This window comes from Olea europaea, chromosome 10, assembly GCF_002742605.1.
Source record: "Olea europaea var. sylvestris chromosome 10, O_europaea_v1, whole genome shotgun sequence".
NCBI lineage: Eukaryota > Viridiplantae > Streptophyta > Magnoliopsida > Lamiales > Oleaceae > Olea > Olea europaea.
In genome coordinates, this window is record NC_036246.1 from 37,131,316 (window position 1) to 37,149,907 (window position 18,592).

The following is an 18,592-nucleotide window of genomic DNA, read 5'->3' on the forward strand; positions in this document are numbered from 1 at the left end:
GGAGGCCGAGAGATTGAGAGGAATATATGCCAAGGGTATTGTCCAAACAAGGTAAGTTACAATTAGGGCTAAGTGGTGGATCAAGGCTCGACTCAAATAATTGGGCTTCAACACAGGGAATAACAAATTTCGAAGGTTCTAGATTTCAATTGCATGTGAAATTTACCTTCGATGCAGTTCAAATCACGATCGCGCTCCACCGAAAAGTTGATTATGGTACCAGGGCGATGAAGGTGTCCTGATTTGGAGCTTCGATTCGAGACGATCTGGGGAAATTAGGGCTTCCAGTTGGATGGGTATTGTTTGATTTCACGAACTGGAGAATTGAGTTAAATGATTATCTCGAGTTAGGTGTGTTTGATTTTGTGGGAGAAAGAAAGGCGTGCTTCCAATGCTGACGTGGATGCTTAAGTGGAAATTCATTTAACACTTCTAAGGATTTAACCGACCAGCTAGATTTCCATCTGCCACGTACACACGTCAACTAACAGATCTGATCGGGTGAGTAATGGGCAGTAACGGGGTGAAGTTCAGTGGCCAATGGGACAAGTTCAAAAGTTCGTTGAGTAAATCGTGACATACCCAAAAGTTCAGTGGCTAATGAAACATTTAACTCTACAAATAGAATTATCCAAGTTATAATTTCTTTCAAAAATCTTTATTAAAAAATATAAAATAGTAAAATAAATAACTTACACAAAAAATCAATTATTTCATTTTTGATACAAAAATTTGATACATTGACAAAGATAGAATTGAATTTTCCAATTGTCAAACTTGAGCCTTCACTATATTTTAATGAAAGTTAACGAAACGTGTTATTGAAAAGCTGATAAAAATGAGGTTTAAATCATGGGACATGACAAGGATGAAAATCATCCGAAAATACTCCAATACTTTAAATGAGTAAAAATTTTGAAAATAAGCACCCTAGAAGTTTTTATGTTCCGTGAATATTAGATATTGTAAGTATGGATACGAGAGTGTCGTCTGATGATTAAGTTCTATACAAATTGTAGATGTTGCATCGTGTATAATTAATCAACCTCTCTTTCGGATCTACCAACGTGATCTCAACAACCTTTGGGGTGTCAAAGTTGAACAGAAAACGTAAATTCGGTGATTTAAAAATTTAAATTGGAATTAGAGGGACTAAAATGGAACTTGTTGACGACACAGGTGACTTACGTGTATTTATTTCCCCATCAGTCAGGGTTGGGCCCGGGTTTCTGTCGGTGGTATCGTGATCCCTCCCTGCTTTTCACATTCTGATCTCATTGCTCTTCATCTTCTACAAATTCCACTATTCTCAACACTCATTGCACATTTACATACAGCTACGTATATGTATATGCATCTCTGCTGAAAAACAAACGCAAGACACTAACAGAAATACAGAGTTTTGTCAAAATATGGCAGTGAAAATTAGGGTTTTGAAAGCTGTTGTGGGGTTGATAGCATTGTGCCTGGCAGGGTACATAGTAGGCCCACCTCTGTATTGGCACTTATTGGAAGGCTTAGCTGCCGTCAGCCGCTCTTCTTCCGCCTCCACTTGCCCTGCTTGCATTTGTGACTGTGATTCTCAGCCTCATCTCACCATTCCGCAAGGTATGAATACGCATACTGCATATATACATTCATATATGCACTTGGATCTGCTTTGATCTCTGATGGTAAAGTGGTACTTCACATATTTGACCATCTGGGAATATGTAATTTCGCGCTAGAAGTTTATCTGCGCACAATATAGCACATTTTGATCGATACCCACATCAATTTTTTCCCGTCATTGCTCAATTGAAATTGATGAACAAAGGTGCAAAATTACTAAAGGTTGCTTCTTACTCGTGGATATGTTGAGCAACTATTAGAAATCCATGATCAACTTTGTTTTTCTATTCTCATAAGTAAATTTATCTTGCATTCTTGTTATACTTCTCGATTCTTAGCTGTAAAATATGCCAAAATTCGATGAACTCGTGAATAACTCCATAATTCTTGGTATTAAGTGTTTCATATAAAATTATTTTAATCTGTTCCGTGGCAATAGGACAATGTGAGAGAAAATAAACTACAAGGAAAGCTAAGAAATTGATGTTACTTTGTTTTTCTGGTTATTGATGTTAATTGTGATTTTCTTAAAAAACAGAATTTAATTCCTTTCCAGTAAGAAGGCTTAATATTTATGCATTTCTATTCACATATTTATCCTCGTATTGATTGGTGGTTTTAGGTTAAGGGACGCGGGATCTAAGGGAAAGAAACATGATGTCTAGATTGTTTCTAGATTTTTAATCGGAGTAATATTCGAAGTTCACTATGGAGCCTTCCACTTGTTGTTTGTTTGTTGAGACCAAGGGCGGATCTACACTAGCGGCAGTGGAATCTCCCCCACACTAAATTTGAAATCTAAGATTTTACAATAGATTGTTCAAGATTTCACACAAGATTTTCAAAAAATATCCTTATAATTTTCAATTTTGCTCCCACAATATTTTGTGAACCTTGCCTTTACAGCTCTACTCTCCTGGCTCCGGTCAAGACTGAAAATTTTCAATATGTCTCTTTGTGTTCTTTTTTCCCTCTTCTAATTATGGCATTGCCAATGCTATACTAATTGAGAAATTCCTTTATTTTGGCCATGCTGCACTTACAATTTTTTTGTAATTTTTTATACCACCTAGCTGGACTTTACATGAAACCATCTAACAAATGTGTTGCTTCATAATTTTGAGATATATCTTTCTATAATGGATAGTTAACTGGTCAAATGAAAAGAGTTGTTTATCCTATATGATCATTTACGTACTTGCCAAGTATAGAATTGTGGGATGTGATGTTTATTTTAATAATATGTACATCATATTTCCACATCGTGACATTTAATAATGAGTTATAAAGCTGCAAATATTTTACCCTTCCTTAAATGCTCATTCAGAGGTCAAGAAGTCAAGAAAAACATGTAACTGGTACCATAGAAAGTCCTCTGGGTACTCATTTTTGTTTATTTCAATGCAGCCACCCATTTTTCAATGCTCAAACGCTCTTTATTGCTAGTGGACTTAGGGGATGGTTATTTGATGAAGTATCATATTAGGCTGTTTATCTGCTTACTTCAGTATTGTAACTTTCTTCAATGACTAGTGTCTTAGCTCTATAGAACATCAACTAGTTATAGGTTCTCAAGAGAAATCTGGAATAAAAAACAACACAAATATTCCTTTGTTTGGAATTAAATTGTCTCACAACCTTTCTAACATGTCTAGAAATAATGCCTTGTTTCCTAGAATAGACATTTTCTTCCAACAGTATTCTTAAAGTATGTGATGTTACTGATTAATATTGTTGGACACTGGTTTCGGGATGAAAAATTGAACTTGCATCAAATACTGACCTTTTAAACTCCTACCAACACTCCATGTGAGTTTATCCTATGACATTCAGTTCAAGATTGAGGGAGTATTAACTAGCGAGTTGTGCAAGGATAAACTTATGTTAGTAGGTCACATCATATTTGTGCTAGGTAACCTGACTCATTTATTGTTGGTTTGTCTCATTCTTTGATTTATTTATTGGGTGGTCATGTTCTGATCTTTAACCTGTAGTGTCTCTGACATGAAAAGAACCCCTTATGACAAATAGTTCATTATCTAAACATGCACCGACTGTTTTCTCCATAGCATGTGTAATTCTTGCCGGTAGACTGCCTCTTCTTTTTCTTATAGTAGTATGTGCTTTGTAATTTATTTTTCTCGTTTCTGATATTCATGTATCTAATAGGACCTAGGTAAGGTTTTCCTCGATGTACACATGGACATCCTTCTCCATGTTTCATCAGGTGTTCTTGTCAAAATCTTGATTTTGCTGATTACATTTTTTTCCCTCTTGCAGGACTGAGTAATGCATCCTTTGCAGGTCAGAACCATGTTTTTATTTATTTAGTCTGAAGATACAGGACTACCTTGACTTTTCAAATTATGTCCGTGCATTGATTCCTGAGAGTAAGCCTTTTCTTCTGTTTGTCTTCCTTTTCTGCAGATTGTGCAAAGCGTGATCCTGATGTGACCGAAGATACTCAAAAAAACTTTGCAGAGCTATTGTCAGAGGAATTAAAACTGCGAGAAGACGAAGCTTTGGAAAATCAGCAGCGTGGTGATATGGCACTGCTTGAGGCTAAAAAAATGACATCCCAATACCAAAAAGAGGCAGACAAGTGCAATTCTGGGATGGAGACATGTGAAGAGGCTAGAGAAAAGGCTGAAGCAACTCTACTGGCACAAAAAGGGCTGACTTCTATGTGGGAGCTGAGAGCACGCCAAAGAGGATGGAAGGAGGGAACCACCCGTTCTCATTCCCAGTAAGTAGTAACACTGATATGCAGGTTATGCAAAGCGCCGTTGGTTTCATATATAATTATCCCAAGTAGATGGAAGTTCTGTCCACCACATCTAATCTCAAAGAGGGCATGAGGTATGTGAGTATTATCCAAGTCTAAAGCAGATAATCCATTTGAGCGTGTATTCGGAATTTTGGACTTTTTCCCTATTCAATTTATTTGTTGAAAACTTGTAACAAGATTCCATTTGGAGAAGTGTTACGTGATAGCATTACTAAAGGTACGTGAAAAAATTGTTGGAGTAATTTCAGTTTGGAACATATTCATCTATATGTTGGAATAGTTGAAAGTATTGATTATATTCGTCCTTCAATGTGCCCAAAACTGGGAGAGATGTTCGGTTTATATCACAGTGGTTCACTTTACACTTCTTTTTACAGTTTATAAAGTTAAAATCTTGTTTTTTATTTACGATTACAATTGTTTTCTTTTCCTTGTGATAAAAATATACACACAGCTGTTAATGTCGAGGATAGGATGCATATGGACATTCCATCTAGCTTGGCACCTCCAGAATATTAGTAAGAAATATGCTATTTGTACATAATGCGACGTCCATAACGTTGTCTACCCTCTTACATAAAGGGATTCATTTAGAAAAAATTATATTTTATTGGAAGTGGGTCTCCCTCTATATGAAAGGGTTGGACACTGTTATGAACCCCTGATGTATGGGTAGGATTACACTGTTAGCAATATAAAATAAATGCGGATGGTCTAATGATAAAATTAAATGTTGTTGACTTAATTTTGACTTGTGTTACGAAGTGATTGGCCACACTTGTCTTTTCAAATGCTATAAACTTGGACAAATACTAAAAGGATCATTAGAAATTTTTGAATTCTAAAACAATTCTCTCCACGACGGTGAAAAAACATGTGAGCAAACTTTCTCTGAGCCTATAGAAATGGATCTCTCCTACCCAACATGCAAAAGCCACACTCTTAGCCAACCGCCGAACACCTCATCACCACCGATCGCTACAGTCGTCGATGATTGCAACATCATGTCGATCGGCCAATCCTCATTCACCGGCCTTACGCTACTTAATAAGCCACATAATCAGGCGACGACCCTAGGTGGAAACCGTAGCACCGCCACCCTAGTTGGAGACACCGATGTCAAGATCGAAGTACAGGTCGGAAAATAGGGTTGCCCAATCCAGATTCAGCAAAATTCGGCCATAGTCACCCCACGCGTTGGCGCCGAAAAACCAGAATGACGGGCAAAATGTCCCCAGTCCAATAACGATGCCTATTTTGCCGTCTAATATGTCGTTCACATACAATCAGGGAAGGAAGTTAGTGGATGAATTCAATTGAGGCGAAGGAGTTTGCAATTTCTGTTACCAATCTTGGTGCTGTTAGAATGACCGAAAGGGGCTCGAAGATTTCGAATGCAATTAGCATGGGAATGTTCAGTGCACTTTGGATGGTGAATATGGCGAACTAGTTGAGGGTGACTAGTAAGCATGAGGATTTCGTTTCTAGGTTCAATGAGTCATCAAGAGCCTTCTTGGCATAGCGTTGTGCGAACCGCCGTGGTAGGTACTTGATGATAGCGCAGTATGGGGATAGACATCGGAAGGGAGTTGTGATGGTGCCGGAAGGTGCCAATGGAGAAGGATGGGCATCAATCTCGCGAGTGTTTCAAACTGTTGTTGATTCTTTTGTTGTTGGGGATAAAGCCAAACGTCGATCGGTAAATGAACGTAATCGACAAAGATTGACTTATGCAGACGTAACAGCAAACTTACATGCCTCGAAGCATGCTGACCAGCGAAGGCAACAGCAAAAGGAGATGACTGTCAATGTCAGTGTAAACGAAGGTCAGGATTGTTGTTTGAATAAGGTTGAAATTATGGCCCGTGTCCAGGAATTGAAAGGAGCGTTGGAGGAATTGATTAGGCTAGTGGGAAGTGAGTATGAAATGGGTCCCAAGAAGTTGTTATGTTACCACAGGTGTGGGGTGGGTATGGATGCGTATCCAGCTGTTGGAAAACAAGCATTGGGCTTGAATAAGAAGGAATCGGCACATAATCAAGTTAAGCAGGGAAGACTCGAAATCACTTGTGAGTCGATTGATCGGACTGAAACGGATGAGGGACACTCTAAATATGACAAAGGTGATGTCTTAGAGGGGATGGATATGGATGAGGTAGACACGGGGACCAATGTAGACCTAGAGGTGGTACCTTTGTCTAAAGAAGGGGAGCCGAATATGGTGAACTTGGAGACAGTAACGATGGGTGCAATGGACACGGTCCCACACGATGACGGGCTTTTACTAGGTGACCAAGGGACGAGGCATGTACTGTCGGAGGATCTAGTTACCTCAGGGGTGATAGAGCACGACGCGACACCTTTGACAACAAGGGTTGCGAATACATATAATAGAAGGAACTCTAAGTCAATGAAGGTAAGTGACTTGGGGACGGAAAAAGCACTGGTGTTGTGGGTAGATGGAGCCAAGACGGGAGAAATAGAAAGTGATGTTATACAGATGGAGAAAACAGGGGATTTGATTGGATTCGAAGCTGGACACCCACCTTCGAACTAGGTTCTACAGAAAATTCAGGATTTCAGTAAGTTAATGGGCGTGTCTTGTGATGGTTACGAAAACAGATTACTACAATTATTTGAGGATTTGGAGGCCAATAGGGGACAGGAGATGAGTAAACAAGAAGGCAAACTAAGAAGAAAGGGTGATCGTGAACTTAAGAGGCTCGAATGGTCAATTAATTATGATGGCAAGGGTGGAGAGTACAAGAATAGAGTACTAGGGAGGGATGTCGGACTGTTAAAATGATACCACGAATCATTAGCTAGAATGTAAGGGGACTTAATGAAGTTGGGAAAATGATGGGTGGTCGACATCTGCTAAGGGGCTGGGGAGCGGATCTTGTTTGCTTACAAGAAACCAAGATAGAGGTCATCTCGAGGGCAGTGGTCAGTAGCTTATGGGGAGGACAGCATATGGGGTGTCAGTTTATGGGATCATCAAGGGTTTCTGGAGGCATATTAGTCATGTGGGACACCAGAGTAGCTTATGGGTGGACAGCATGTAGGGTATCAGTTTATGGGATCATCAGGGGTTTCTGGAGGCATATTAGTCATGTGGGACACCAAAGTGCTTGAGATGGAGGAGGTGAGTGTAGGATTGTTATTAATATCGATGTCGTTCAGAAACATTGGGGATGGATTTCAGTGGATGTTCATAGGTGTTTATGGGCCTAATACTAATGAAAGTAGACGGGGCTTGTGGGATGAACTGGCCGGAATGATGGCTTGGTGGAATCTACCAACGTGTATAAGAGGTGACTTTAATGTGGTTCGATTTCCTATTGAGAGGTCAAGCGGTGGGAGACTCACGGGGGCTATGGAGGAGTTTTCGGACTTTATAAGGGAGAATATGTTGGTGGATTTGCCTATGATTGGAGGAGATTTTACCTGGTCTTCTAATCAGGACCAACCGGTTCTTTCTCGTATAGACAGGTTCTTGATATGCGGAGAGTGGGAGACTAAATATTCAGATGTTATTCAGAGAAGATTGGGGAGGGTGTACTCTGATCATTTCCCCATTATGTTAACTGGGAACAGGACGGGTGGAGGACGAAGGCCTTTTAGGTTCGAGAAAATGTGGTTGAAAGTTGAAGGTTTTAGGGAGCAAGTATAGACTTGGTGGACATCTTACGATATCATAGGGTCTCCTAGTTTTGTGTTGGATCAGAAGTTGAAGTCTTTCAAAAGGGATTTAAAGAAATGGAATGAGGAGGTTGTAGGCAATGTGAACTGTCATAAAATTCAGTGCCTTTCAGAGATAGATGAGTTGGATAGGTGGGAGGAGAGTCGAAGGTTGGTTGGGGAGGAGAAGGAGAAACGTAGAGCATTAAGGGAAGAATTGGAGATGTTGGTGGAGATGGACGAGATTGCTTGGCGTCAGAAATCTAGGGTCAATTGGTTGAAAGAATGAGATAAATGTACTAAGTTTTTCCACAGGATCGCTAATTCTAATAGGCGCAAAAATTCTATTATGGTGTTGGAAGTGGATGGGATAACTTATGAAGAACCACTCGAAATTGGAAGCCAACTGGTGAATTTCTATCAGAATCTATATCAGGAGCAGTTTGAGGGGAGACCAGAGTTGGAAGGATTGGATTTTTCTACTATCACGGGAGATGGTGCCGATTGGTTAGAGCGACCTTTTGAGGAGGATGAAATCAAGGAGGTAGTGTTTAGCATGAACGAGGATAAGGCCCCTGGACCAGACGGTTTCTCGTTCTCATTTTACAAGGCTTGTTGGGAGGTGGTTCGATCGGAAATCTTAAATGTGTTTACATATTTTTTTAAACGTGGCAGGTTCCAAAAAAGTTCTAATGCTACATTTGTTGTGCTGATCCCTAAGAAACCGGGAGCGACCGACATTAAGGACTTTCACCCTATTAGCCTAGTCTGTGGGGTGTATAAAATTATTGCGAAAGTCCTGACGAACAGATTAAAGGAGGTGCTCGGGAATGTAGTGTCCAAATTTCAGAATGCTTTCGTAAAAGCTCGTCAGATTTTGGACTCTGTGCTTATAGCGAATGAATGCATTGATTCAAGATTGTGTTTGGGAATTCTCGGGACGCTATGTAAGCTCGATATTCAGAAGTCATATGGTCATGTGAACTGGGGGGTTCCTTTTGTATATGCTTAGGAGGTGCGGCTTCATGGATAAGTGGTGTAAATGGATTCAGTTCCACATTTATCTCCAAGTTTCCTTACAATAGCTTAATCTACCAAACATCCTATATTTGGTTCCAGGTATAATAATGTCTAAAGGTTGTTTGGGTTTAGCATCTAAGTTCTCTAATCCAACCTATAAACATGAATCAACCTACTCATGCACAACGCTACAATCAACTCACATGCAAAAATAATTTTCGTTTCGCATGAATAAGCAAAAATCTAACTCAAACAAATAACTCGTCCACAATTCATAAATCAACGCATGTTCTCAATTACACATATCAATTTCGGCAAGGTTATCTAGCACACACAAGCATGCAGAAACACGAAAAGAAATTTTTTTTTAATCAATGCATACAATTAAGAAATTAAAAACAAAACACACAAATAAAATAAAATAAATTTTTTTTTTAAATGCACACAATTCACACAATAAAAAAAATTAGGCAATTCTAGACAATTTATAATATACTCCCCCCAAATTTAAACTAAACATTGTCTCTAATGTTAAATTAAAAGAAAATGAGGAGGACTTCCCTGAATTATCTGAATTGTCAATGACGATTTATGCTCTGACGTTGAATTTGATGGACGCTTCTTCTAACTTTTACCCCCAAACTTGAGATTTTTCATGTTCTCCTCGTCAAAGTTGGTATGATTATTCTGCAACGTAATGTTCCTGAAAAATCAAATTTAGATATTAAATACATGGAACAAGTGTTATTTAGCTCAAACATCAAACAACCAACTTGACTACTTATAAACCTAAGGGAAGATGGGATATGGCTAATGAATTCCTAAATAGAAATTATAAAATAACTGAAACTATCATATTAATCAAAAACAGAAAACGAAATAAAAATAAAAATAAAATAAAACGCTTGGATTGCCTCTCAAGAAGCGCTTCTTTACTGTCATTAACTTGACTTTGGCAATTGCATCATGGAACTTTAAAGAAGGCTTTTGATGCCCTGTCCATTTTTCTTCTTTTGACTTTGCTCCACTCTTCGTTGTTTCTCCAGATCTCATCGTTGTCCTTTTCAATGTAATAGGATCTTTTTAGGCCATCCGATTCAAATTTAACAATGTAGACTTCAACTTCTTCACCGGACTTAATCACAAAATCAATTTCTCTAACATCAATGAATTCGAAGGAATTTATGTTGCTTTTATCTTTATTGATTTCTGCATCTTCGTTTGGTTCCTTTGTGATCAAGTTGTCATTCACTTCAGGCTCTTCTAAGATCGTTGAAATTTCTTCAGATTGACCGATTGATCCACATTCAAGATCCACAAGCAACGAGGAATCTTTCTTTTTAACCCCTTCGAGTGGATTGTATTTCCACCTTTTCAATTAAATCCAGTAACTCCAATCTCCAATCGATATTTTGCTCTCTTCCAAATTGGCCAGTTTATTGTAGTACTTTGCAATCACCCTCTCATTGAACATAGAAGGACCTTTTCCCGTAAGTATGATGTCCTCATTCCAATCGTCAGGTGCATAATCTTCCAAAGGCATATAGTCTTCATCAGAGTTGTCAATCGCTTCTTGTCGACATTTTAAATAATGTATAAACCTTACAACCTTTACTGTATGGGGGTTCATGGGTGTTTGCCAACAGTACTCGGTGTAATGCATCTCCCAGCAAATCTGACAGAAGACATTTTCTACAACCACATCATTTGTATCCATATTGAGATTACTTATTTCAGTTGCTATGCTCTCTTGCCAATGTTGGAAACATGCATATATTATTGGGGAGTTCCTGGAAAGAATAACGAAAATGATCAGGGTGGATAGCCAAAATTAACAAAAAACCAAAAAAATAAATTTAAAAAAATCTAAATTAAAATAGAAATTACTTGGTAATAATATTAGTAAAAATCAAATTAACAATCCCCGGCAACGGCGCCAAAAACTTGCCACGCGATTTATGCAACGTGATTTTTAAACCGCAAGTATACGGTGTCAAGTTTTGTAATATAGTTTTGAAGAAGGATGTCGAACCCACAGGGATTGTAATTTAATTTTCACTAAGCACTATAATTATGTAAATTTCTACTTTATTTAGACAATTTGATGATTTTATGAATGAATGTTATATGAGTGAATGATATAAACTAAATCTAACGTGATTGGATGCGATAAAATTGGGGAATACAAATTATCAAATGAGAAGGCCTAGGGATTGATTTCACCTAACTTTCAATTATGATTTAACGAATTCAAATTATTCCAATTAATTTTCCCATATTTAAAAGCAAGAATCCTAATGTATTTCTAACCCCCTCTCTCGAGCACCGATTAGAAATTAACCCTAGATCCCAATTCTAACATCTCTGTTCAAAATTGAAAATCAAGAATTTAATAAAGATCTGATTCTTTTATGGAGTAAGCTTCACAGATTTATACTTTCTCTCGAAACCTATAAATTCTATGTTGTATCACTCTTATGATCACGCATAAATTCCCACTCTCAAGCGCCGAAATTGACTAGCATCAAATCATCCAATTGTTGATCAGGCAATTAAAAGCATTAACATCATGATACAATTAAATATATGCGGGAAAATCAAGGAAATAATTATAAAATCATCAAACCATAATCTTGATTCGGCTACATCAAACCCCTAGATAAAGTGTTTAATTCATGGTGTAATAAATGAAAATCATACAAATTATAATAAACAACATAAGGAAAAGGATAGAAAAACTAGTCTTTTGGGTAGATCTTCAATCTTATTCCTTGATGTTGTTCCTCCTTCATTTTGATGTCTTCAATTTTTGCCTCCTTCAAATTGTGTGGTTGAATTCTTCAATCTTGCCTCCTCCATCCTCTTTGAAAATAGGGTTTTTAAATGGTATTTATAGTATGTTGGGATTATTGGATGAATTAGGGTTGAGTTGGGCCAAGAAAATATTCCAAAAATATAAAATCTCGTTTTTTCGCACAAGCGGCGCCATGGCGCCCAAGATGGGCGCCACGGTGCCACATTCACTGTTGTTTTCAGCATCTTGGGCGCCACGGCGCCCACTTCGGCTGGAAAATTCAGTTTTCACCTCCAGTATTTTTGCCATAACTTCTTCATTCGATATCCAATTGAGATGATTCAAGATGCGTTAAAAAGGTAACTCAAAGGGCTATAACTTTTCTTCAAACATAATTTCCCAATCCGATCGTTTTCTATGTTAGAAATAGGTCTCAATGTGAGACCAAAACTCCGGCGCGTAACTTTTAGGTTGGAAAATGATTTGATATCATATTTTGACTAAATTTGATCCCTTTGACACCTTCCTTCATCCAATTGACTCCAAGCGCTCTCGGATCTTCATCGTGAGTTTCAACACGACTTCTGATTAATTACATTTTAATCCTCGAACTTTGAATCCCTTACATTTTGGTCATTTCATCCAATTTCGCTAACTTTTGTCTATTTCCTTCCTTTGGCCTCTTTTAGCTCTTGTTTTCTCCACTTCCATCAATCTACAAAACAACACCAAAATCACTTGTTAGCATTTCTAAAATACTCTCCAAGATAGCAAAATCATGAAATTAATGGCATAATATAATGAGCGTAAATCACTCATCAATACCGCATTGCGTTAGAGCCTACTGCTATGGTGGGTGATGTATTAAACATTTATAATGGGGACTGTAGTTGGAATATTACTTTTGGGAGGGGTTTACAGGATTGGAAATTGGAAGATTATTCGTTGTTTTTGACTGCCCTGCATGAAACACAAATTCGGGTAGGAGATGGTGATTGCAGCAGGTGGAGGTTGTCTCGAGATGGTATTTTTTCAGTCCGCTATACTTTCAATCCCTTTTGGGATTTGTGGAGAGTTCATTACCTTGGAAGATGGTTTGGCAAAGCAAATTGCCTCCATGGGTAGCATTTCTATTGTGGACAGTTATGAGGGAGCAGGTGTCAACGGTGGATAATCTTCGACGAAAAGGATTTTATGTAACCGGGTGGTGCTATATGTGCAAGAAGGATGGAGAGACGATTGATCATTTATTCATTCATTGTGATGGTGTACGTTGGTTTTGGAACGGTATTCTGGCTTCTCAATCAATGGATTGGGTATTACCTAGGCGTATAAAAGACGTGGTACGGGCGTGGAGGAGAAAACTTCGCAATAAGAATAGCAAACTTCTTTGAAATCTTATTCCGGGATGCATTGTATGGTGCATATGAAGAGAACGGAACGATTGATGTTTCGAAGACCAAACAAAGACAATAGAGCAGATAAGAGAATTATTTTACTTGACTGTGTATACTTGGTTTAATGCAGTGACTAAAAATCCTATTGTAGGGTTGTCTAATTTCATGTTGTTCCTTTCATGCTTAAGAAATAAAATTATCTGATTATCTATCAAAAAAAAAAGAAATTTTTGAATTCTCAAACGAAACAGTACAAGTTTTCATTAGAAAACTTCACGACTCATTTCCACAATTTTGTCTTAAAACAACTAGTAGCCAAGTGGTGTTTATAAGGCAAGATGATCTTCACCATCAGCCTTTGCCACCACTCCCCTGTCGCTGTCGAAGCCATGGCTCGTCTCGGTGCCCATTCCTATCCCTATTCCAATACCAATTCTGATACCTTCAACAGCTCTACCTCCATGGCTACCCCTTGCTCCACCTCCTAAACCTCCACCTGCTCCACTACCAACACCCCCACCAGTTCCAAAGCCACCCCGTGTGCTGACCCACCACCTAAACGTCCCCCGTTGCCTCTTCCTCCTCCTCCACCACCAACCCCAACACCTTCACCAGCAATGAACCCACCAACATGGCCAGATCCTCCTCCAACACCACTGCCATCTCCTTCGCCACCACCACGTCTACCAGTCCTTTAACATCGCCACCTATACCACATCTTGCTCCAAATCCTCCCCCATGACCAGAACCACCCCCACATCACCATTGCCACCTCTTTCCGCACCAGCACCTCCACCTCCACCTCCACCAAGGCCTCCTCCAACACCACCACCCACGCCTCCTCCTACTCCAAATCCTCCATCATGACCTGATGTTAAATATTATTCAAAAATCAATAAAACATGTTTGAAATGAAAAATTGAAAATAGAAGCCAAGAAGTTGGCCTATTCAACATCATAGACCACAAGCGCCTATAGCCAAATGGGTATTTGCAAAGCCTTAAGACCCTACCATAAGATGTTCTATGCAGTCGCATAGATTTGTTCTATGCAACCACATAGAACATTCTTCTACCCTCTAATGATCGTATTTATTTGATTTTGGTAGCTTTTTGGAGGATGTTTTGAATCTTTTCGTGAAGTTTTGACACCAATTCGTGGATTATTAATTGAGGCCTGTAAATAAGCGGTCAATCATCAAAGCAAAAGTGGTTAGAATACATTGACCAAAGTTGAGAGGTTAGAGTCTACTTCTTATATAAAAAATATTTTGTTTATCCAATCTTGGCTTTGGAGTCGTGCCGGCACGTGCATGTGTTTAGGATTTACATATTTCTCGGTCCAGTCCTTGGCCGGTTACTTTGGTTTAGTGTAAAAATTGTTTTTCTTGTAAACATTTTTTTTTCAAAGGTGCGTTTGATTGTCAATATTTTTGTGAAAAATGGATTTTATCATTCAAAAATTTATTTTTGTACTATTGATTGTGTTGACACGCTAAAAATGAAGCTCAAATCGAATAGCCCAAAGAATGAAGCCCAACTGAACAATTCAGGATAAAGGCCCGAATAGAGTTATCAATGAATGCAGTGGAAGCCCACGAATGCGGTAACACCATCGCCCAAACTTGCAAGACGCCCAAGATCTGAGCGAATGAAGTGCCTTGCAGTCGCCCAGAGATATGACCCTATTCTCGCTCAAACCTTCGAATCGCCCAGGATCTTAGCAAACATAAGATGTTGTGATTATCCAAAAGTGCAGTTATTGAAGCAGTTATTGGGTAATCTTATCACATTTCACGGTTCAAGGATGTTCAGCTGAAGATGGTTGAACGACAAAGAGTAGTGGCAGCAGTTAGGGACGGCAGTTCCACGATAAGTTGGCCACCATGAAGAAAGTGGGCAGTTATAAAGCAATTACGCGATTTCTAAGCGGTTGATCATGAAGAAATCATCAATAGAATATAAAAGGAAAAAAAAGACATAGAGCAAAGGACCCCGAATCAAACACTATCAAACAGAGAATATGTAATTTCAATTCCTTAGTTTAGACTTAAAATATTTCTTTTCAGTACTCGTGTGTTTGCACCCCTTGGAGGCATTGTGTTTAACTTCCAATTGTAAAGTCATCGCCAATAAAACACCCATTTTTGGGACTTTCTCTCAAGAGGTTTGTTCCTTACACAATCGTCTTATCCCTTTTTAATTGTTAGCGACAACCCGCGCGAAACAATTTGGCACGTCCAGTGGGACATTGGTGTTTGGTGTTGAAGATACAAAAGGTGAAACAATATGCCTCAGAAATCCGATAAGGAAGCAGCAAGCCAGGGATGAGTCCAGTCTGTAATCGAGCGATATGAGGAGCAGCATAGCTCTCCACGAACAGATGGACAGGATCAGAGCAATCATGATCGTTACGAACCAATGACAGAGTTAAGTCTTCGAACCATGCGTGCATTACTCAGAGACCTCACACAAGATGTCGTTGAACAGGTAAATCTACGAAATATTCATAATATGGAAAGATTTACCCAGAATGGGAATGCACATTATGACAACATGGCCAAACAACTGAATACTTTGAACGAAATAATGAATAAGTTAGTATGCCAAATTTGTCAGCCAGTTATGCCTCTTGCAAACCACTTTCAAACTAGGACAATTGTGGGACATAATCCCCCAGTCCTAAGTTCAAATCAAAAGGTAGAACCACTTTTTGATCCCTCTACTTCAAGCCAGGGAGGTGGTGTAATACCAAATCAGAATAATGGCATTGGTACATCTAACTTGGGGGTAACCTAAATGTAAGAGATATTGTCCTAAATAATGGGCAGAATACCCCACGTGTTAATAATGGAATAAATGTTCAGGCTAATGGTAACAATGGCCCAAATTATGGTAACTTTGTTGCCAATCAAGGACCAAACGTCAGGCCTCAAGCAAATCAACCGGTCAACCAACCTGTAGGAATTCCATATAACCCCAACGTCATGTTAAGGAATCAGATTATGGAAATCGTATAGGACCAGATGGATTTTGGAGTACGTCCTGTCATTAGGCCGACTTACACAAAGTCATATCCTGATTGGGTAGACCAAACACATCCATGGCCTAGAGGGTACAAAGTGTCAGAATTCTCATTGTTTACCGGTTTAGGAGAGGTGTCTACTCTAGAACACATAGGGCGATTCACACTGCAAAGTGGTGATGTAACCGATTACCATAAAATGAGACTATTCCCTAGTTCATTAGTAGGAGTAGCCTTCTCCTGGTTCATCAATTTGCCAGCAAACTCTGTTCAAACATGGCAACAATTGGAGCAATTGTTTCATGCTCAGTTTTATAAGACTGAGTCTGCAGTTACTTTGGCCGATTTGACGAATCTACGTCAAATGCCAAACGAATGGGCAAAAGGTTTCCTTCAAAGGTTCGAGACAGCAAGAAGTAAATGTTTTGTACCTTTGCCCAAAAAGGAGTTTGTCAAAATCGCTCAAGGTTGTCTAGGCTTTGATTTGAAGAAGAAGTTCCAAGACAAGGAATTTCCTGATCTTTTTCGATTGAGCACGAACGTGATTAGGCATGAACGATTAATAAGAGAAGAAGAACAAATGAAAAATTCTAGCAATGGGACTTATTATAGAGACCCAAATTTTGATGTTCATACCATTGATGATGAGTATTACGGTCAAACCAAAATGTGTTTTTGGCCGAATTAGTTAAAGGAGACACGTATACTTGTCCTATAATGGTTAAGCCTAGACCGTCGGGTAAGGATGAGCATATAAAAGATGAAAACATAAAGGCTAGAACGTTCTCGTTCGATGTAATCAAAGCTGACCTTATATTTGATAAATTATATAAGGATAAGCAGATAAAGTTAAGCGATAAGCATAAATTGCCAAGCCCTGAACAAATTAAGGGCTAAAAAATATTGTAAGTGGCATAATGCATGGTCGCATTTGACTAACAACTATTTGATTTTTCGCCATGTGTTACAGGATGTCATTGAAAAATGATGAATTACGTTCAACGATAAGAGGAAGATGGTTGTGGATGAAAATCTTTTTCCACAGTCACTTGGAGTGAACATGGTGACGTCTGGTTTCAAAAACAAGTTGTCAAAATTCAAGTTGGTTATAGATGATGGAGAAGAAGACCCTGGACCACATCCCAATGTCTTTGAACGTATCAAAGGGAAGGAGCCCAAAAAGGACGAAAACGTCTTATTTGCAAGATGCAAAGAAGAAGTGAGTGCAAATGCAGAGAAACCAGGGATATGGCAGCATCACCATGGCCCTAGTTTTTTCCCGAACGCTCAACTTGGTAGAAGGGGAGGTACATCGTTCTACAAAGGACCGCCTTTTGAGAGGCAGTTCAGACCAGTAAATAAGGGGAGAACATTCAGACCGCAACCTCGCCAACCAAATGTATGGCATTCATTCCAGTATAAGGCTGGAGGGGCGATACCTTTCAACGGGATGACTAGGACCCAACAGAGGTTTTTTCAACGAAATTATGGGTGAATGATGAGGCAACAATAGGGAATGCTACGTCATAAGGTATCTAGGCTACTCGAGGCAGCCAATCAAAATGTTCTCAAAGACAGTGAAGAGACAGGTACTGGCGAACCTATGGAAGAATTGCCACAAACTTCTTCTGAGAGGTCGAAATTTGAGCGAGACAGAAGAGATGGAGAAGATCCAGATCACTCCCTTACTATTCAGTTTGGTACATTGCCTCCTATCGTGGCTAATAACTATTTACTAGCCAATGAGTTCAGAATAAAGATAAGGGAGAAGAAGAAAATGAGGATAACGAAGAGGAAGCATGCATGTTGGAATATGAAGAAAGTCAAACTTCTAGAGAGGCCTACAATGGTGAAGAAGATGATGGTATGACAGACATCGAATAGGAAATCGATCTGGAAGCAGAAAGAAGAAGAAGATGAGTATCGTACAATACTCTGTTGAAGCAACTACATCGAGAGGGAGTTCGTGAAGTAAACTTATTGGGAGAACCATCTGGGTGTTCTTTCGATTTTTACGTGCTGTCCGGATCGCCCAAAAGGAAGAAGAGAGTGCCTCACTCTGAAAAGTATGGATCATCTCCAAGAATAATGCTTCCTCCCACAGGTTGGATAACTGAAGAAAAAGTATTAGAAAACAGTAAAAAGGAAATTCAGGAGACAGAGGCTCAGTGCGATATGCTGCACGTTGACTTGTCACAAAAGGATAACTCGACAGAGGACAAGCAGGAAGTGGAAATAGATGCTGCCGAAAAAGTTATTTTTAAGCGATCAGCCATG

The 18,592-nt window shown here is 39.0% G+C and overlaps 2 protein-coding genes across 2 annotated transcripts; both read left to right on the plus strand.

Annotated features, from left to right (window-relative positions):
* The first annotated feature begins 1,204 nt into the window (after positions 1 to 1,204).
* Positions 1,205 to 4,741, plus strand: LOC111402083. Its single transcript, XM_023030136.1, has 3 exons — positions 1,205 to 1,608; positions 3,892 to 3,915; positions 4,039 to 4,741. The coding sequence occupies exons 1-3, from the start codon at positions 1,413 to 1,415 to the stop codon at positions 4,359 to 4,361; spliced, it is 543 nt and encodes a 180-aa protein (XP_022885904.1). The 5' UTR covers positions 1,205 to 1,412; the 3' UTR covers positions 4,362 to 4,741.
* A 2,830-nt stretch (positions 4,742 to 7,571) lies between these two features.
* Positions 7,572 to 8,369, plus strand: LOC111400614. Its single transcript, XM_023028016.1, has 2 exons — positions 7,572 to 8,052; positions 8,101 to 8,369. Exons 1-2 carry the CDS (start codon positions 7,572 to 7,574, stop codon positions 8,367 to 8,369), a joined length of 750 nt encoding a protein of 249 aa, XP_022883784.1.
* The last annotated feature ends 10,223 nt before the right edge of the window (positions 8,370 to 18,592 follow it).

What these genes read in the sequence shown, in the direction of transcription:
- LOC111402083 (XM_023030136.1), top strand. Translation starts at nt 1,413, where the DNA reads ATGGCAGTGAAAATTAGGGTTTTGAAAGCTGTTGTGGGGTTGATAGCA. An exon ending in TCATCTCACCATTCCGCAAG is followed by an intron (nt 1,609 to 3,891) that starts GTATGAATACGC and finishes TCCCTCTTGCAG; the next exon opens with GACTGAGTAATGCATCCTTT. An exon ending in GAGTAATGCATCCTTTGCAG is followed by an intron (nt 3,916 to 4,038) that starts GTCAGAACCATG and finishes CCTTTTCTGCAG; the next exon opens with ATTGTGCAAAGCGTGATCCT.
- LOC111400614 (XM_023028016.1), top strand. Translation starts at nt 7,572, where the DNA reads ATGTCGTTCAGAAACATTGGGGATGGATTTCAGTGGATGTTCATAGGT. An exon ending in AATGTGGTTGAAAGTTGAAG is followed by an intron (nt 8,053 to 8,100) that starts GTTTTAGGGAGC and finishes ACGATATCATAG; the next exon opens with GGTCTCCTAGTTTTGTGTTG.